This window comes from Chiroxiphia lanceolata, chromosome 12 (genome assembly GCF_009829145.1).
Source record: "Chiroxiphia lanceolata isolate bChiLan1 chromosome 12, bChiLan1.pri, whole genome shotgun sequence".
Taxonomy (NCBI): Eukaryota; Metazoa; Chordata; class Aves; order Passeriformes; family Pipridae; genus Chiroxiphia; species Chiroxiphia lanceolata.
In genome coordinates, this window is record NC_045648.1 from 1887383 (window position 1) to 1908997 (window position 21615).

General features: G+C 50.2%; 1 protein-coding gene across 1 annotated transcript in view; it reads right to left on the reverse strand.

Moving 5' to 3' along the window:
- Positions 1-296: 296 nt before the first annotated feature.
- SMAD6 (SMAD family member 6) overlaps positions 297-21615 on the reverse strand; it is a 40368-nt gene continuing 19049 nt past the window's right edge. Inside the window, exon 4 of the mRNA XM_032699885.1 lies at positions 297-923. Coding sequence (XP_032555776.1) covers positions 382-923 — 542 coding nt within the window. The 3' untranslated portion in view covers positions 297-381. The remainder of the gene's footprint in view (positions 924-21615) is intronic.

Sequence of the window (21615 nt, forward strand, 5' to 3'; positions counted from 1 at the left end):
CTGGGTATTAATAATATTTCAAAAAAACCATACATCAAAAATTAGGGCTTTCTCCTATTTTTGCTGTATAATTTTTCTCCTTTTTTTTCTTCTTCTTTAAAAAAAAAAAAAATCTGTATTGAAAGAATTATATAAGCCAAAGTGCATTTTCTGTTTTTTGTCCATATACACATTGCACCATACATAAATAATTACATTGTAAAAATGACTCCATAATTACAAGTATAATATATATTTTCATATAATATATAAAACTTTATATTAAATCTAGGTAGATGATATTTGGGATAGTCTGTGTCTTTTTTTTTTGTCTTTTTTTTTGGGGGGGGGGGGGTGTTTTTTTTATTCCGTGTGTCTTTCCTTTCATCAGAGGGCCGACCGTTATCGATTGTTGCTGAGTAGGATCTCCAGCCAACACGGGCAGGACGTGATGAACTGTCTGGAGTAACAGGGCCCCCAACCTTTGGCGAAGCTGATCCGGACGCTGTTGGGGTCGTAGGGCCCGTCTGCGTAATCCAGGTCGGCCGTGTGCTGCAGGAGGCAGGACTTCTCGTAGTCAAACACCTTGATGGAGTAGCCCGGCATGACCTTGCGCACGATGAGGGTCCTGCAGTTGGGGATGTCCAGTGTCGGGGAGTTGACGAAGATGGGGTGCTCGCTGCGGTTGTAGGCCCACACGCCGTCCGGCTCTTTGCTGAGCAAGATCCCGTAGCCGATTTTACTTCGAGTCCTTCTCACAGTCTCGCTCCTGTTGTCCAGGTTTAGCTGTCCGAGGCAGAAGCCGTTTCCTTGAGGTAGGTCATAGAAGATACTGACAGACTGTTCGTACACTGTGTAGAGGCGGCCGACGCGCGTCCGGTGCTCCCAGTAGGCCACGTTGCACCAATGGCTCCTCTTCACGGCATCGGGCGACGTGCTGGCATCTGCGGGGGCAAAGAGAGGATACTCAGGATTTGCTGTGACCACCTGTGACAGGTATGGAGGGGAAGGAAAAGGCTCTTCCCACCCCACTGGCTTTGCTCACGTGAGAACTGAACTTGTGCTCAACCCCAAATTCATGTTCAACACTAACTCCGTGCTCTACCCAACATTTGTGTTCAATGTGAAACTCCATCCTTTACCCAAAATTTGTGTTCAGCACAAGCTCCATGCTCTACTCAAAATTCTTGTCCAAGCCCAAGCTTTTATTTAATGTAAAGTTTGTGCTCAACCCAAAATTTGTGTTCAACACAACCTCCATGCTCTACCCAAAATTCCTATTCAATATTAACTCCATGCTCTACCCAAAATTTGTCTTCAACACGAACTCCATGCTTTGCCCAAAATTCATGTTGAAACCAAAGCTTGTATTTAACCCCAAGTTTGTGCTCAACCCCAAACCTGTGTTCAACTCAAAACTTGTATTAAACCCCAAGTTCGTGCTCAATCCAAAGATGATGCTCAACCCAAAACTCATGCTTAAGCCAAAACTTGTACTCAGCCCAAAGTCCATCTTCAACCCAAAAGTTTGTGCTCAACCCAAAACTCATATTTAACCCAAAGTTCATGCTTAACCCAAAACTTGTACTCAACCCCAAAGTCCATCTTCAACCCAAACCTCATCTTCAATTATGTCAAACACCACCAAGACAGATGGCTCAAGCAAAGGCTGGTGACCCAACAAGACACCCATCATCCCCCATGGAGCTCAACACATCTTCCTCTCTCAAACATTCAGTTCTGGGTCCAGCAGCCAGGACCCCGTGTCCTCAGGATATGTGGATGTCTCCCACCAAGAGCCAGCACAGATCCTGTACCCCTGGTGGTGCACCCTCACTTTCAAAGCCCAGCTTGTGTTGAGCTGGGGCACAGGATGTCCACAACAGGCCTGGATGACTGACCCAACATTATCTCCACTGTGTAAATATTCCTCGACAGTGATGCTGATGTTCCCACAGGGAACATGAAATCTGAGGAAGCATTTCATGCCAAGGGAGTAGCTACTATGAACTACACATATCCTCCTAAAACCCCAGTGGAAGTCTCTCCAGACAATGAGAAACGTCTCTTCTTTCTAGGAATCACATTTGGGGGGGGGCAGACACTGTTTAATCCACAATACCTCCACAATTTATGATGTCTCCAGAAGGAAGACAGGAACTCTCAACCCTGAAAGAGCCCCAAAGAGGGCAAATTAACCTCTTGCTGAACATCATTCCTGCTCCTACCACGCCAGCTAACAGAAAAGCAGCCTGGAATTCCAAGCCAGGAGCTCTGCTCCGAGCTCCCTGCCCGGCATTAAGCTCCCTGACAATCCCTCACGCGCCCGCGGCCTGCTGACCCCTGTGCCTCCCTGCCATCATGTCCCATTAACTCACCCATGGGGTGATGCCATTATTTTGCTCCAGAGAGCCCATTGACACACCGGATTTCAGGCACAGCCCCTCCAGCCCTGCTTCTGTTCAGGCTCAAATTACCCCTCCCCATCACCCAGCTCTGAATTAAGCGGCTTTGTTGGATTTAACTGGAGTTGTAACCACACAAATTTAAGGGGAAATGGGGGGAGGGGGTAACTGGGATGTCCATTGCTGTGGGCAGTGCTCACCATCTTGAACCAACCCCTTCACAGGTCACAATTTTGGGAGAGATCATCTCAGTCCCATGGGCAGGGACACCTCTCACTAGACCAGGTTGCTCAGAGACCCATCCATCTTCCACAGCATCCAGTTTCCACAGTCATCTTTCCCACAGAGATGCTCCCAGTGCCTTTCCAAAAGTCTCCTAAGGCACTAAACTTTGCTGTTGTCCCACTCAAGTGATCTGGGGGGGGGGGCACAGACCAGCTCAGGGCCTTTCATCTGAAGGCTGGTAGCAATTACTGAGCTCTGCATCTGTTTAACCTCCCAACCTCCTCAAAGCCCTCCATGCCCATTAGCTAAGCTGGGCTTGTTATTACATTTTTTAGGAACTACCACTCAGCCCCTGAATTTCCCTTCCAGACATTAAGGATGGGACAACTTCAAAACTCCAGTTTCCCCATCAGCTGAGTTAATCAGGGGAACAGGCAGCAATAAACATTTAAAGAGGTTTTTCCCGTGGTTTACTGCAAATTAACATGCGAAGGGGGAAAGCAAAGCAGGATTCAACCTGTGTCTATCCTACAAGAACATCTTTCTGGTGGTGCCACCAGCCCTGGTGTCATCTCTGCTTTCCAGGAACTGGCGAATATTTTGGCAAAATCATCCATGAAAACAAGGGAGGGCTTTTTTACACCTCCCGCTTTCGTGCATCTGAGCTAGCTTTGTTAAAACCACTTCTGTGCAATCCATGGCAGGAGCTTCAGTCCATCCACCCATCCCTTCGTGAATGCATCCCCCTGCCAATGTGCTCCTGATCTCTGTCATCCCATCGCAGCTCCTGCCTGGCAGTGCCAGCTCTGCCAGCTCCAGGCACTCCTGGAGATGCCCTGTGCTCCTTCAAACACGTGAGGACGTTTGAGGGAACTCCACCTCAAGGAGCGAGAAGTTTCCTTTCTAATCCACCTTTCCTGGCTGAGGGGGGAAGAAAGGCTTTAAAATCCACTTATCAGACGCAAAAGCAACCTGCCTGTGGCCCCCAGGCAAACAAACCCCCCAAAAGGAGACACTAAAAGGCTCATCTAAAAACGCTCTGCCTGCACAAAGCTGTTGAGAGGATCCCTCTTCCAGCGCTCCCTGTGCCGTGGTGGGTTCCTCTCCCTTCTTTCATCTCCCAGTGCACTCAACCAAATCCTGCAAAGATGAACTCACCCCACAGCCCTGACATAAAGCAAGCACTCCAGCAAGCCCCCAGACCAGGGGGGCCTGTGCTGTGTCTCATCCCCTGCCAAGTATTAGTTTCGCCTCCAGCCATCAGCCACTACCACTCCGCAGACAGCAGGGGTGGCCACCACAGAACCACGTCCTCTGCCTTCTAAATAAATATTCCACTTTTTCCTCCTCTTTTTTCCACCCTGCCCTTAAAGCACAGACAAGAAAACCCGCTTTTTGTTCTTTCCCCCCTCCACACCCTTTCTGCTGGAACAGAGGCAGGCTTGTTAGCTTGCTTTTGGAAGAAAGGAAAATATTTCAGTCCCGTAGTGGTACACGATGTGTTTTTAACAACTATCATTGTAGGCAGCTACAACTTCTAGCAGCTCCACTGAGGGAGGAGTCAGGGCTATCTCCTCCATCAAAGCCACCTCCATCCATCAGATGGAAGGGCTGAAACGCCAGCTTGTGTTTACTCCTTCCTCTGCTGCAGCGATGCCTCGCAGCAGACACATCCAGAAGGGAATTCAAACAATTTTAAGATTAAAAAAACAAGATAGGAGAATCAAACCCAGAATTTAATGGGAAAAGAGCCTTGCACAGCTCGGGGTCTGGGAATAAATGCAAAGAGCAAACACTGTAAATCTCCTGGTGCGAGCAGCACCGCTGCTGTCGCTCCCTGCCGAGCGCGGAGGTAAAGAAAATAACTTGAGGTTTGAGACTATTTGTGATTTGACAGCGTTTTATGCCAGTAAAGTTCAAAGCAGTGCACAAAGAGAGAAAAGAAAGATGCCTTTTTCCAAAACAAAAACGCTGCACAGTCCCACTGCTTGAAGCTGCACTTAAAAGCAGGATGGAAAACATGGGTAGATCACGAAACACATGAAATAAATAGCTGTGATTCAACGCCCCGGCTCTTCCAAAGCCACCAAAGCTCCTCTCAGCAGGTCAAATGGCCCCCACGACGTATGGCTGTGAGGAAGGTCTTCTCAAAACACATTTAAGAGGCACCCACAGGGAAGACCAGGCCCGTAAAAAATAAATCACTGCACTCTCTGAACGTGACAGGGGCTTGAACGCACAGCTGGGCACCTGGAGATGAAGTGGGACAGTCAGAAGTGTTCCCACATGTCCCCTCCTCCTGTCTTTCTGTGTCACAGGGCAGCCTCACACTCAGTTACATCCTTTCTCAACGTCTTTCCGTGCAGTTTTATCCCACTTTAGACTCCATTAGGTCCATGCTCAGTCTTCTTCCTCCCCTCTGCCATAGCACAGATCTATGTTTACACTGCCCAACACACAGGAGCAGGGAAGGTTATAACCATACACAGGTCACTGTGAGCAAGGTCCAGATAAAAAGCCCAGCACAAAGAACACACACATTTCCCAAAAATCTATTAACAGTTCACCAGGGAGCCATCAGTTACAATAATCCCCCATTAATACCCTTGGAAACAAGCTCCAGGGTAAGGAAGGGGTTAAAACCTTCCACGGCAGAAATGGAATTTTTATGGCCCTGGGTTAAAAAAAAAAAAAAAAAAAGAAATTAATTGTCAATCTGCCCCAGCAAAGCTCACAACCATTTCGGTTAAGCCAATATACTTAAAATACCTCTGCCTTACAAGTTCCAGCTGGAATGTGTCACTGGGCCCCCCCAGAGCCCCCATGCTGCAACCACAGCACGAGCCCCAGAGGATGGGGAGGAGCTGAATGTTGTCCCCAGCACAGGGGTCCCCACACAGATGCCCTGGGGACACAAACTGGTCACCTTCCATCTGTCCATGCTCACTGGGAGTGGGACTCTGCAGGCACCTTGCCACCCTTGCAGGAGTTGGTGAGTCCTGTCTTGGCCAGCAGCTCTTTGTTGGCCCATGGGAGCAACCCAGTGTTGGTTTCAACACATATATTGAAGGGAACATCCCAATTCCATGAGCAAATGGAGGCAAGAGCTGGGCTGCCACCCTGAGGTGGCCCTGGGGACACCAGAGGGAGCAGAAGGTTCTCCACAAGGAAGCCATGGAAAGTCTTGATGAGGACAAGGACAATTCAGTCCCCCTTTCAAATTTCTTCCTGGTTTCTCCAATGAAGCAAGAAACTGGGTATCACAGCAGGACAATGGGCTCATGAGAGGAGAAGGCAGTTGGGTGCAAGCAGGAGGCTGGGCAGCCCTCATCTTCCCCCTGAACCTTGTCCTTAAATCCCAGAATTAACAGAGGATGTCCCAGCTTGCACCAAAGAAAACCTCTCCCTGGTTCACAGAGGCCCTGCAAAGCTGCCACCAGCTCCCCAGCCAACGACCACGGGTCAGCCACAGGGACACCCAGCTGGACCTTTCCAGGCTGCAGAGCACCTAACTCTCTCCCAAACTTCTGGTTTACTCCACTGAGACGTGTGGATTGAGCCCAGCTCGTATCTCCACTCCAAAACAAGAATGTGATTTTATATTACAATTTATCTGGTGTCGTGGTGGGCGCTCCCAACTCCTCCACCCTCAGCACTGCTGACGGCACGTTCCTCATGTTGGAGGTGGCTGTTGTGCAGCCATGGACATGAGTCCAGCTCCCTCATCCCACAAAAACCACCAGCAAGGGAAGACAGCTGGAAAGAGCCCTCGCTGCCACTGGATCCACCACGGAGGATCCACCATCCTGCTCCTCCTCTTCCAGCCTTTCCCGTGGAGCAGAGCTCTGCTGCTCCCCATCCTCCTCCGTCAGCCCGTTTAATTTGTTAACCCAGTAGATGATTAACTCAGAAGAACACTTGCACTGGGTTAATTAATTAAATTAGTTCCAAAAAGGGTCTGACGAGCACCAGAGCCCGGTGGAAGAGGTGTGTGGAGAGGCCTGGGGGGGAAAGGGGGACATTTCCATGGCAGCCCAAGAAACAAAAGCAACACAGGACAGGAGCCAATGCCAAGAATGAGGATGAAAACAATTTTCTCTGCATAAAAGAAACCACTCTGCAAAATCATCAGCTCATGCTAATTTTTTTTTTTATACCCTTCAAAGAAAAACACATGCCATGTTTAGTTCTGCCCGGAAATTTGGAAGTCATCATCAGTTAGGGCATTTTCAAGCTAAATTCGAGGAGTTTGCTTCTGATGTACCTTCTCTGGCCACTAAATCCATAGTCCAGAACATGATTTTAAGGTATTTTAACAGGTTTTTTTTCCCCCCCAGCTCCCCTGGTTTACAAAGCTCTTTTCAGCCAAGGGGTGAAAAGACTAGAAAGTAAGAAAACTGGAAAAACCTAACTCAGGGATTTTTCAGTGACATTTTAATGTGTTACTCCTAAATGCCAATGTTTTCAGAGATTTAGGTGATTTTTTTATTTTGAGTCTCCATCTAATCTGAGCTCCTCTTGCTTTCACAGGCACATTCATCTCTCTCCAGGCCCTGGGCTGTGCACATAACCAGCTTGGATCTGGCATGTCCAAGCCAACACAACAACATAAATACACCTTCAAAAGGAGCCCAAAAGGGAACCACCTCCCCGGCTGCCACTTCTCAAAGCACCAGACCCGTCAGCAACCACAGCCTGGCTGAGACTTCTCCACTGCTGGAAACCAGCCCTGGGTTAGTCCGAGCCCAGCAAATCCCGGGGTTGTGTCTGGCATCTCCGTGAGAGCCCCTTGTGTCCTCGCCCCGTGACTCAACCAGCTGGAAAAATGGGGAGAAAAACGAGCTGGTGGACACCAACAGGGGATGAGGTGGGGGGAAGGGAAGGTCCCCACTAATTGATATGCTGTAAAATCCAGAGGTTTGGTGAAAATCTTCTGAGCATCATCTAGTCGGGGTTGGTTTTTTCCTTCCAGCTGAGAAGGCACTGACTCCACTTGGAGGGGAGAAGGCTCATTCCCGAGTGTTCTCCACAGGGCAGGACTGCCAGGGTGAGGGATGCCAGGACAAAAAAAAGGGGGAAAAAAAAATCCCCTTTTTCCATGTTTAGGTTGCGAACTTGCACATATTCAGCTCCTCCAAACAACCATGTGTGCAATCCCTTTTTTGTTTTTTTGGTTTGTTTTTTTTTTATCCCCAGAGCCTGGAAAACGCTGAGAAACAGGGAGAAATCACCCCATAAATCACCCCTGTGGCAGATTTCCCTGCTGTGATGTCCAAGGCTCCCTCCCCTGCGCCGCTCCCGCCTGGCCCCGCGCCAGCCCACGCTGGTAATTAATCCGGGGCCGCCTGCTGCAATCCCAGAGGTTGGGATGGCCAAATCCCAGGGGACCTCCCGAGCTCTCCTCTGCCTCTCAGACCCATGAACCCATTTTGGCTTTGCAGAGGAATTTTAGGTGCTCAGAAATCCCCCCTGGTGCCCTGGGGGAGGGAGATAATCCGCCCAGTGACCAGAGCTTGCGGCACACGGAGCATCCCAGAGCCTCTGAGAAATGGGATAAATATAAATAATCATAGTTTTCACTCATGGAGGAGTTTCGGCTGAGGCTTCAAAGCATTTTAAAAGCAGAAACTAATTAGTAGGTCCCTCTGAAGAGAAACAGGAATAACACCCCTCTCCACCTCCATCGAGCCTCTCGGGCAGAGCACGTTGGGTGCTGGAGCTGAGCCTGGGAATCACCTCAGCACAGGGTGATGGTCCAGAGGCTGCACCCAAACCAAAACCCTGCCTGGTTCACACCACCATTAAGTCATGGAACCATTAAGGGTGGAAAGTACCTCTAATGAAGGGGTTTCTGCCACGATGGAGGGGGCACTGAGGTGAAGGAGTTTTGGGAAGCCAGGTGCCGAGTCAGTGAGGACATCACAGAATATGCCAAGCTGGAGGGACCCATGAGGATCATCGAGTCCAACTGCTGGCCCTGCACAGGACCATCCCCAAGGGTCACACCCTGTGCCTGGGAGTATTGTCCAAACACTTCCTGAGCTCTGTCTGGCTTGGTGCTGTGCCTACTGCCCTGGGGGGCCTGTTCCAGCTGCAGAGATGCTCCTGGAGATGCTCGAGCCTCCTCATTTTCCACACTTGTTAAGAACATGGGAACATCCCTGGCAGCAGCAGGACCACTAACCCTGCCCAGGATGCCTTTTTTCATCCAGCTGTTAGACAATCCAAGGGCAATGAACTCCTCCAAACCAGGAGGGCTGTCTCACCACTCTCAGCACAGCCCCAGCCCCAAATTTTGCTCAGCTCCCTCTGTTAACAACCCAAATTTGCCCTTTCCAGAGGGAAATGTCCATCTTCCCCTACACAAGGCCTCCTTCAGATGTCCCAGCTGATCACACAAAACCCTCTTCCCCAAACACCAGCAAAGTTGGGAACTTGGGGCTTCGGAGCTCACACAGGAAGGACAGGGGGCACCAAGCAGGCGGTGGCTGCAGCAGCTCTGCCGTGTTTTTCTGGTTTCCTAACCAGAAAACAAGCGGAGATGCTTCCCTGGGAGGAAAACCAAAGCAATACCAATCAAAACACCACCCTCAGATACGTTCTGAGAGCCTGCCTTGCGCTCCAGACCGAGCTGCTCCCTCCGGAGCGGGATCTCGCCCTACTATCCCCCCTCCATGGGATTTACGCCTGAGAACGAGCTGCTGGGCTGCAGAGATGACGTGAGAGGGCTGAAAAAACCCAAGGCCACCCTGATTTCTCCGCGGCGAGGACGCGGCGCAGGCACGGTGGCGTCCGAGGGGAGACCGAGGCAGATGCGTGTCGGCTCCATGCCAACCCCACTGCAAGTATCAAGGACTGGGAAAGCTTTAGGAAACTATCACCGACCTGCAAAACAACCTGCAACGGAGGAGGCTCCCTGGGGGCCCACAAGCAGGCGCCCAATAAATATTTTTCTCCATCCAGGCTGGGAACGAGCTGCTTGGCTCCTCCTTGGGTGCAGAGTCTGGTGCTGGGCACAAGAGCTTGGCCTGGGAGCTCTGGGAGAACAAAAATCTTGGGCTTTCAACCCAACCCTCTACCAGGGGTTTCATCTCAGGCCCCAAACTGTCTGTGGGTCCTCTATTCCAATCAAACCCCTCCCTGCAAAAGGGCTCCACCGTTGATGCCTCCCCTCATCTGATAATTCTCCCCCAGCGAGCCCAAAAAAAGGCGCTGCTTTTTTCCAGCACGGTATCAGGGCCCTCACATATATGGGAAGCAGACAGGGGCTGAGTGGAATGGAAATTCAGGCTTTGTTCTCGCTGGCCAAAGCCCAAGATCCTGCTCCTGATAAAGCTCTCCCGAGCCTCTCTGTCTGAGCAGGCACCGGGATCGGGGAGTCGTGGCTCCACCGGGATCAGGGAGTCGCGGCTCCGCCACGTGTCACGACGCCCACGGATCCTTCAAGTCCTCGCTCGTGGAGGATTTGCCAAAGTTTTACAGGGAATTAAAGGATTTTGGGTGCCAGCGTGGCCTTTGCAAGGAAACAATCGCTCTGGTGTGCCAGCCAACTTGGTCATGCCGAAGGGATAAACCTGAAGGGATAAACCTGCACAGGGAGGTCTCGGGGCTCTTATCTGATGGAGAGGGATTAAAAGCAATGGGGATGGGGTCGGTGGGAGTAGCTGTGGGAAGAGCCTGGTGGGAGGCACCCAGCCAGGCAGAGGCAGGTCCTGCAGGGCTGGAAGGAGCCCAGGGATGGCTCCTGCCCTCCTGCTCGCACCAGCACATCAGCAGAGCCGTGGCCAGGCTGGAGAACGTGCCCAGGGCTGCGTGTGTGATGTGCACCCACTCAGCAGATCTCCCGATAGCTGGGTCATGTATTTATGTGTAAACATCTTCTGGGGCTATTCCAGCCCTCACTCCACTCACAACTGCTCGTGGCCAGCATCCACGGGCTCTTACTCCCACTTAAAGTCAAGACTAAACAATGATTTAAGCATCTTGGGATTTAAGCCCCACAGTTGGTCCCTCACATCCCCAGTGGAAGCTGCAAGGATGTGCTGGCATCTCAGGATCTACACCACTGGGAATGCCATGGATAACAACCCTCGTGCCATGGAGGGGCCCTTTTCTGGAAAATCCACAAATGAGCAACCCAGAGAAGCGGATGCAGCACAGGACACTCATTTGTGCTAAGCTGGGATAAGATCACCCCCAAAGACCGAACAGACCTTGTCTCAGAATCATAAAATTGTTAAGGCTGGACCTGTAAGATCACTGAGTCCATCTGTCATGTTTTATACTCCCTGGAATGGTGCTGTAAAAGCTATTAAAGTGCAGATAAATGGCAAGAAAATTTGCGTAAAGCATAAGCAGGGGATGGGGAAGGAAAATCAATGTATTTGCACGAAATCCAGAATATTCAGGAGCATCACTGGAGCCCTGAGAGGCAGCAACTGAGAATGTGGCCTCTGAAAGTCCCCATCTTTCAGTGTCACCTCCCAAATGACCAGATTCCTAACCCTGTACTTGCCCATGGAGAGTGGAGGTGACTCACACTAATTACCCTCCCTGGCTAAGAAGGACTTGTTTTCATTTCTAAAAACCACAGTTTCTTTAAAAAAAAAAAAAGGGGAGGGAAACAGGGAAATGCCAAAATACACATAGAACTCCATGGAATACATCCTGTCCTGCTGCACTAATACAAAACCCAGACACCCCAATACTCCAGCTTCACTCAGGATGTTCAAAGAGAAAAGGATTAATGAGTTGTCAGAGAATCCCAGGATGGTTTGGGTTGGATGGGACCTTAAACTCATCCTGTTCCACCCCCTGCCATGGGCAGGAACACCTCCCACTAGCCCAGGTTGCTCCAAGCCCCGTCCAACCTGGCCTTGGACACTTCCAGGGATCCAGGGGCAGCCACAGCTTCTCTGGGCAACCTGTGCCAGGGCCTTCCCATCCTCATAGGGAAGAGTTTATTCCCAGTATCCCACCTAACCCTGCCCTCTGGTAGCAGGAAGCCATTCCCCCTTGAGCTGTCAGTCCATGCCATAGCATGAGTTATATTCCACGTATTTATTCCACAGCCAGTGGAATCCTTTGGATTAAAAACCCTCCCACCTTTGTAGGACAAGCCTCATCTTTCTTTGAGGGCAGCTGAATTTTCAAGCTAAAAATAACCTTTTCAGGACCGATCTACACAGGATTTGTGGCTGCAACTCCTCCATGAGGAGGGATGAAAGCACAGGCTGCCCTCAGAAACTCTGCAAATTAAAGCACCAAAGCAAACGACCTTCCCATGGAGAGGAAAAGGGGAAGGAGAGCAGGTCAGGCTCTTTGTAAATCAAGGACAGGGAGATTAACAGAGCATGTGAACGCATCGTTATGGCTTAATGAGTTCAACACTGTACACCCTCCACAGCTCTGCAAGAGGAATATCAGATTCCTCCAGGGAACTCCATTTGACAAAATAAAGTAAGGCACACTGGGGGGAACTATACTGGGAATTGTACATTAAAAAGGCAGCCTGTCACCAGCCTAAACCAGACCCATTTCTCTTCCTCATTCTATATATAACACATATATAAAGAACCCCCTGCACGAACCCTGAAGAATAACTGAGTGTAAAACCAGGGGCGGATACTTCGCAGAAATACATTCACAAAGCTCCAACGAGCAACACAAATTCCCCCTTTTGGACAACTTTGGCTCATTATTGCAACATTTCACACTATTTCTGTGGATGATGTGTAAGCCTCATGGTTTGCATGAGGTACAAACAAATATCAACGTTATAAACTCTTGTCAGGTTCTGCACCAGAATCCTTAAATTGTTAAAAATAGGAAAGAAACTGCACAGTTCACATATTTTATAAAGCTGGGTTAAATCAACATCTGCAAAAAATATCCCCGTTAAACGAAATAGCAGGATTTCATTAAGTAAATTGCAAGTTGGCAAAAATTCTGAAAGAAAGGGAAAAAGCCACAGCCAGCCCTGTAATTTAAACCTTATTTTAACTGTGACAGCATGACTGCAAGAGGCTGCATTTCCAAAGGAAAAAATAAAGTTTAAAAAAAGTACCTGTTCCCCCTGCACCCCACCTCGGTGTCTGCAGTCATTACCCTAACGAGCTGTTCCGCAGGGAGAGGAAGAGGGAGCAGGAAATGCTCCCACCCCGGAGTTCTCTCTATCAGATCTTCAAAATCCAGGACTTTCCACCGTGGGAGCACCCAGGGGCTGCGTGGTGGGGGTGGGTGATGGGTGACAGTGTCTGTGGAGCTCAGGTACATCCCAGTGAGGCTGCAGCCCCCCTTCCACGGAGCCAGCCCTGCTCCTGGAAGCTGAGCAGCTGAAATCCGGGAGGAGACGGCTGCGGATCTGAGAAACAGCTCAGTCCGGGTGACACTTCATCACTTTGGATGTTTTAAACACATCCTGCCCCCCTGCACAAGCCCAGGGGCCAGCCAGGGGCCGGGGCCATCTGTGGTCCTGCATGGGTGTCCATCAGGGGTGGGTGCCATGGGAAGGGTGGGTGGCAGGAATTGGGCTCCTCAGAATACGCTGAGCTGGGAGAGATCCACAAGGATCATCCAGTCCAACCCTTATCCCTGCACAGGCCCATCCCCAAGAGTCACACCCTGTGCCCCAGAGTATCAGCCAAACCCTCCTGGAGCTCTGGAAGCCTTGGGGCTGTGCCCACTGCCCTGGGGAGCCTGGTCAGTGCCCAAACCAGCCTCGGGGAAGTCCCTGAAGGGACAGGATGTGTGTCCTACCAAGCAGGACATCAGTGCTCACCCCAGGGAGCTGCTTCTGGGGTCTCCTCTGTGTTTTAGGGTGGTGGTGGCACCATGTGCCCAAATTCAGGGTAAACCTCAGCCCTGGGGCAGGCAGGGCATTGCCTGCCCTTCCAGCCAGCTTTTCAAACCTGCTGAGTGCCCTTCCTGCCCGGGGTGACTCAGGAGGGCTGGGCTGGGCTGTGTGGGGACACTCTGCTCTTCCCACAGCGCCAGCCAAGGCCTCTGCAGGAGCCATCCCTGCAGGGAACAGGGACAGGGACACCCCGGAGGGCACCTCCTCCAGGGCAACACCCAGCACTCGGGGTCCAACTTTTAGCTCTGGAACTACAGCAATTACAATTCCCCACCCAAAAGCTCTGCACCTCCCAAGGAAATCACCTGGAAGCAGCACCCTGGGATCAGTGAAATCCCTCCTCAGGCACAAACTGACTCTTGTTTGCTTTGCAAAGAATTGCAAAACCTCAAAACAAAACGTGAAAAGAGCAGCCCTGATATGCAAACTCGGGCGCTGAAGAGGAGCCCTTTCACAAAAAAGCCCAATTATTTGCTTTCAGCCTTTTGGCTTCGCTGTTTTTCCTGGCACTTACGACACCGGAGTTATTTTGAAGGGCTGTTTGCTCCACGAGGAGCCGAGCAAACAGCGATCCCATTTCCTCTCGGATCTAAACATCCGTTTGCCGTGCGAGCAGGAGGAAAAAAACCCAAAGCCCGAGTGCCTCAGGAAGCACAAGGAAAGGGGTGGTGGGTGCTGGTGGGGAGGAGCAGGCAGCACCCACCCCCTGCTCTTCACACTTGCAAGGCTTCTCCTATCTCTGTCCAAGGGGTATCCATCCCACGGTGGCCCGAAAGGAAAGGGAATGGCCATCCCAAGGGGGCTGGGATGCTCTCCTTGAAGCACACCAAGCAAAGGCTGGACCCTCACATCTTCCTTAACATGCCCATGGAGGTTGGACCAGATGGTCTCCAAAGGTCCCTTCCAATCCATCCCATTCTAGGATTCCAGGCCTGCACTCACAGCAGGATGGAGCGACTCCTGAGGGTGGAAATCCAAGCAATCTCACAGCCTGCTGCTGGATGAAGTAAGAAATAAAAGCTGCATGGACCCCTCACAGCAGAGTGGAGATGCAGCATCACCAGAGCCCTGCAAAATTAAATCTGGGAGCAAAGGAAAGGTGGTTGTCCTGGGGGAAGTGCAAGGCAAAGAAGGACGAGGAGCTGCTGGAGTGGATCCAGAGGAGGCTGTGGAGATGATCCCAGGGCTGGATCCCTCTGCTCTGAAGCCAGGCTGGGAGAGCTGGGGGGTTCATCTGGAGAAGAGAAGGATCCAGGGAGAGCTGAGAGCCCCTTCCAGGGTATAAAGGGGCTCCAGGAGAGCTGGAGAGAGACTGGGGACAAGGGATGGAGGGACAGGACAAGGGGGAATGGTTTCCCACTGCCAGAGGGCAGGGAGAGATGGGATATTGGGAAGAAATCCTCCCAGCTACGCTTTCCACCCTTCAGAGAGCGAAGGGCCAGCTCGCCGTCATGTTCCTAAATTTCCTGGCTTTTGAGGATACAGGCCAGGTCATTAACATTATTTATAGGTTCCTGTGTATGAGTTTCCATTTGTTTGCCTGCTTAAAACCAGTTAGGTGAAAAAAAAACAAAACAAAACAAAACACCACCAAGGCAATTCCTGGAGGTCAGACAGTTAAAAACCCCTCACGGCCATGGTCTGATGGACCCAAAGGATCAGCAGCTCCTTTAGAGACATAACCGTTTCCTTAAATGCTTATTGTGTAAATATTTAAGCTACTTTATAAAACTTTTACAATGTACTTAGGAAGCATAAATCTCCCCACCGGAGCACGGCAGGCCATCGGCGCGGCGCACGCTCAGCCGGCTTTAAGAACACAAACAGGGACATTTCCAATGCTAATGCTGGACCCAAGGGGCCCTGAGGTCACAGTCTCAGGAAAAAAAAAGAATTACTAAAGCTGATCCCCTCGGTTCACCCCAAAATGGAACGCTGGTTACACGCAGTGGTCATCGCAATAGAGCGACTCCGGCGACGCCGGGTTTAAAGGCAATAAAATATTGATGTTACGGGTGCAGTCCTAAGATTTTTCTCTTCCAAATGCAGCACCAGGTTTAACATCATACAGGCAAAAATCATGGAATTCAAAAATAATCCACCAATACACACCCACTGTAACAATTAAATGGTTCTTTTCCAATGCCATGTGGCAGGTTTGAAGCTGAGCCCAATTCCTTACAGATCAGTTCTGCCTCCCTCACCAGTACAAATGTCTGCAACCAAATCAGTGCCAAGCACCCAGCCCAGCTGCTCTCGTGGTGATATCTGGGGAGATGCACTTCCCAGAGGTGAATATTCCCTTGCATTAGGGAAAAAAACCCCACGTGCTGGCTGCCACATCTGTATCCAGGGCGGTTTCCATATGGAAAGCCGTGCAGCTTTATGGAATTTGCTTGGACACAGTGTTTCCCAGCTCCAATTCTTCAAATAAATGAGATCTTTTTATGAGAAAATAACATGTTTAGGAGCTTTTCCCCCAAAACAGCTTCTTTGCTGTAACTGAGGTGTGTTTGAGGCAACAACAACAAACGGAATGAGGGAACTGGAAGTTTATTCCCTTTGCAAAGCACAGCTTGCTGTTGTATATGATGAAGTGCAACAGAAAGTCCGGAAAAAACTTGGATGGGAGTTCAAACAGTGATGTCTTAAAGATGAAAGCGCGCTCTTCGATTAAATGTTTAAATAAAGTTTTCTCCTACTAAATCATTTAAACATTTTCGCATTCCTTGCATTTCTAGAAGTGCCTTTCGCTTTTAATTTATTGTCATAACCCAGTGCCCTCAGAAAGCCACCAAGGCCACTTGAGGCAACCTGTTTGCAAAAGGGAAAGCTCTTTCAGGACAGTAAAAATTCAGGATGAACAGGGCAGGCTGAGTCTTATTCTCCACCCCTCACTTATTCTCCAACCACCATCATATTTTCCTCTTCTTACAAATAAATCCTTCCATGCTGCACATGGGCACAGCCAGGTTCTGCTCCAAATATTGACCAGAAATTCAAAGTAACTCAACTGACTTCACCATGGTTGTATTTAGACAGCTGAAACTCGGAGCAGAAACTGGCCTGCAATTCAAGTTGTCTTTTTTAGAAGCTCTTGGGTTGCTCCAGTGGTGCTGTCAGTGATGAGGTCAGCCTTACTCATCGGGACACGGAGCATGGATCTGCCACCAGTGCCCTCAAACAGCTCCAAGAAGACGAAAATCTGAAGTCCTTGAGCTTGTTGAGAAGGTACAACTCATGCAACCATGAAGACCGACACTCCAGACCTGCCCTCTCCCAGCCCCTGCTACAAAGCTTCAAGGAATGAGGAACTACAGAGAGATCCAGAACAAATGGGGATTAAACTTGCCATGAGTCAATTTAAGAGTAGAAACACTGGCAAGGTTTTTACTGCAGTAGCAGAGGAATGCAAACCTGAATTTCTCTTAAGATAGAGCCTGATAAACATAACATGCTTTCCAAAGGCAGAACGTAGCTGGGATAAGTCACCCAGTACACTGTGACCAGCCCTGATGCTCTTATTCCCTTGTAAATCCATCAGGAAGGAAAAAAAAAAAACCAACAACCCAGGCCCAAGGGGACATTATTCTTCCCGAATCCCGAGTCCTGCTCATGGCTCCGGGTACCCTGGTGGTTCCATCCCCGCTGCTCTGCACTGAACCTCTCCCCGGGAGCTCACAGGGCTGTTTGGTTAACACGGCCCCGCATAAAACTCCCTATTTACTTTGGCACCATTCACTCCGAAGGCCCTAAAACCCAAATAAAGTCCATTCCCCTCTCTGTGTATCCCCAGCTATTGACGCTGCTCATGAGCAATTTGCAAAACCAAACAACGGGCGCGTTGTGTAATGGGGCTGGAAAAACAATCAGGAAGGGGCTGGGGATGTGCTCGCAGGTTCCCGCCGGGAAGGCTGGAAGGGGCGGCAGCCCAGGAAAAGATTACAAGAAATTCGACTTTTCCTCTGATAACAACAGGGGCTGTTTTCCGCCCGTGACATCAGGCTCCCCAGTTTCTGTGGAACACCGGAGAGAGCCCGGCGCTGAGGGAAGTCACGGAGGACTCTGCTGGTTGTCTCAGTGGCCAACACGCTGCACTTCCCCCTTTTGAAAAACAGATATTCTTTTCCCTTTCACTTTGCCTCCCAACCACCCAAATCCTCTCCCCTGGCTGGGCTGACCAAAGGATAAATCACAGCATCTCAGGTCTATGGGAGCAAGCCCAGACCTTGGTGCCTGCAAACTTTTGGGAACAACTTATGTGACCACCAGGGAGGTGGTGGAGTCACTGTCCCTGGAGGTGTTTAAGAAGAGACTGGATTTGGCATCAGTGTCATGGTCTGGTAGACAAGGTGGTGTTGGGTCAAAGGTTGGATTTGATGATCTCAAGAGTTCTTTTCCAAACTGGTTGATTCTGTGACTTCCTTTACCTCTTTTCCATAAAGAGAAGATAAATTGTGCCCTGCAAGTGGCTCTTTCTCCCCTCTGACTGAAGTAAAATACCTAAAAGAACACCTCAGACACGGACATCTGTATTAATCTAAGATTAAGCGCAACAAGTGCTCCCAAACACCATCAAAATGACCCCAAAAATGATCAGGTCTTTAATTACATGCAAAAGCAACATCTCACTAAGAGAACTCAAACGTGCCATCCTCCTGGAATACTCTGGATAGGAAATGGAGCTGGAAATGGACTGGGAATACAAACACATTAGTGGATCCTTCCACCTGCAGACACAAAATTGATGTGTAATTGGTGGCTTTTAGCTACACCTATGGAACTGAGGGATGTCTGCAGCACCTTCCAGTGCTGCTAAAAACAAAGCAACCCCCCAAAGCCTTGCAGAAGGTCAGTGAGACCTCCTCGTGATGGTCTTTTACAGCTACAATGCCCCAGCTCTGCAAAAACCAGAGGCTGATACAGGTTTAAACAAACTATTTAGAGGAACCAGAGGCTGAAAAAGCACAAAGCTTTGGTGTGCAGGAGACGGCCAAGTTACAATTCATTTTCATGTGTCCATTATTCCAGAATCAATTGGTTAAAATAAGAACTGCCACAAACTTCTCTTGCAGCAGGAAGGACTGTGAAGGAGGATCCATCCCAGCCACCACTGGGTCTCTGCTCAGCACAAAAAGGGTTTCCCTTCCACGTGCAACGTAGAAGGCAGAGCAACTACTCTATTTTAGCCTGTTGCTATGAAAGATGGCTACAAAAATAAGTCCTGCTTGTCCCCTCCCTCAGGCACATCCCTGCCCTGCTCCTCCTGGCAGCACAGGCTGGTGTCAGGGTGAGCAGAGCACAGCCCCACACTCCTGTCTTTGGCCAAATTTACCTGGTTTCAGGTTTCCTTACAAACCCCAAAACATAAATACGTCCCTAATTCTGCCAGGGGAGCTGAGCCAAGTTTCTGGCAAGGCTGTGCTTAGGACTGAAACAAGGGGGGGAAAAACCTCAGCGGTTTTGACCCAAAACCAAGACTCCCCCCCCCCGAATTTGGCAGCTCCCACTGATTTTTATTTTGTCTCAAAACTCAGGGCTTAAATATTTGAGGAAGGGGGGATTTTCAGAGCCCTGCAAGACACCCAGTTCCCTGTCTGACACTGGACAGCTCGATGGACGTGCTACAGTTCTCCAGTGCAAAGACAAGGAAATCAGAGCTTTCAGTGCAGCAGAAACCCCAAAGACATGGGAGCCTGTTCCTAAGCCCTCCCTGCAAATCCCCTCCATGCCCAGAGACAAGCTAGGAAGGGCAGCAGTCAGAGGCTGCACACAAATATAGCTGCAGGCATCTTTCCGATGGCTGCAAAGCCGAGTTTAAAAGCAGGATGTTTGGCTGAGCTGCTCTTCCCTCAAATAAACACCCACGACCTCACTCAAACAGAGAGGCACTGCTCTGGGAGCACTCGAGTCACTGCCTTTCCAAACACCCAGCCTTGCTTTCCCCCCTTGCTGTGGGAATGCCACCGGGCTGGGTGGCACCTCGGGAAGGGGGCGATGGGCTGAGCTCTCTTCAAGGGGCATCCTGGCACATGAAGGGAAGAGTTCTCTCATCACCCCTTCCTCAGAGAGCTGCTGGGTTGAACTGCTCAGAAAAATCCTGTTTCAGAAGCTCTGAAATGTTGAATTGTTGAGAATTTCTCCCCACATCATGTTCTGCTGAATTGTACCACAGGGAAGCAATCCAAGGGACCCAAGGGTGAGCTGATGCTTCCAGTCTGGGAGTGTATCTGCATTCAACACTCACTGCTGCCTTTGTACTGTGGAGGACACCAAATCTCCAGTGTGTACGACTGCACCACTCCTACCAGAGCATCAGGAGACACAGTCCCACCCTTGCACCATCACCTGACCCGGGATAAGGACACAGCACTTTGGAAAACCATTTCTGCTGCCTGCACGGTACGTGCCCTACACAGGGTAGGAACATAGGCTGTTCACACTACTCATGTGACCAAGGCATTACATGCGACTTAAAAGGAGAAATAAGGAATAAAAGCTCCAAGATGAGCCTGTGCTGCTTCCCTCAGGTGGCTGCTCTCACCCAGGCACTGGGGAAATGCTCCTTCCCTCTGTTAAGGCAATAAACCCCCACAGGTACCTCACCACCATCCTGGGGCACTGAAGGATGGATGTGAGGAGGAGTTTTGGTACTTCCTGCAGCAGAGACATGTGAGTTGTTAATGCCTGAACCAACTTCACTCACTTGCCTGCCTTGGAAGTATCCTCTGAATGCCTAAAACCTTCCTGGGTGTTTGAACGAGGTGGAAAACACAACTTGAAATCCCAGTGGATGCTTCCTGTGCTCAACACCCACCAAACACTCAAACCAAGGGATCTGCACCAACACAGCCTGACCCACCAAAGATCTTAAGAAACAAATAAGCATCATGTTTTAACAAACTTCTCTGTGATGGGCAGAGGTGGCCGAGCCACGGCAGTGAGCTGGGGAGCCGTGCGGCACATCCCACATCCTGGTCCTCCCTCTACAGCCTTCAGAGGCGATGCTCTGAGGTGGGATGGCCCCAAAACCAGCCCCAAACCCCAAGACTACAAACCCCAAGTGTTCAAAGAGGAGAGAGCCAGGAGGAAAAGCATTTTGGAGGCTGGTGGAGAGGCAAGAGGCAGCGGAGCCGCGGGGGCTGAACCCGCCCTGGCCCCGCGCGGTGCCAGCTTCGCCCTCGCCCGGCCCCCGCACTCAGCTGGCTCCTGCTCCGAGGAGAAATCACTTTGGAAGCCAGCTGGTTCTCATTGAGAGCCTGCAGGGAAGGGGAGAGGGAGAAGGAGGGGCAAGAGAACCAGGATTAAAATAATATTGTGTCGAAATCTCAATGAGAGGGAGAAAAGGGGGAAGAGGAGAGGAACGAGCGTTTTCTGCAAGGCGGCGATGGAGCGGCGGCGATCCAGCCCACAGCTGATCCGGGATTATCTGCTGGCTCTCAGCAATGTTCTGGTGCTGGTTAGTTTGTCCTCATTTAAACCTGGATTGATCCCATCACATACATCCAGCCAGGGCAGCCCCTTCCCATCAGCACATCAGGCACAGCCCAAAGGCACCCCTGGGAACGGAGCTGCTGCTTTGAACGCAGACAACGCACTCCCCGCTCACAGAAACCTGCAGCAGGTTTGTGCTGGGCACTGAAAACCCCTTTCATGGGCAGCTCAAGGCTCTGGGAGGTGACAGCCCTTCAACCCTTCCATTAGCACCTTTTATTTTGCTTTGTTTTACTGGCGTTTCTGTATTTTAAGCTGAGCAGTTCCACACTGGGATCCACTGGGATACACTGGGTGGGAGGGGAAAGGGCTTCCTGCCCCACGGCAACAAAACCTGTTTGGTGACAGATCTGCTACAAACATGCAAAACACCCCAACATTAGACATGTTTTCACATTTTTCCTTCTGAGATTAAACTACTTTGGGAAAAAAATACATTTCAAGCCAAGAAACAGGAAGCTTGAAATATTATTTTTACTGTTTACCTTTTTTTTGGAATACTTGCTACAGTCCAACTGCATTTCTTGTGGTTGCCTTCTGACTGCCAAGATCTCAGTTGAATTTTCTGGGACCAGCTATCCCTAAATCTCCAAGTGCCATGGAAATCACCCACGGGCTCATCTCGCCCACAAAGCAGGGAAGGGGCAGGGAGGGAAC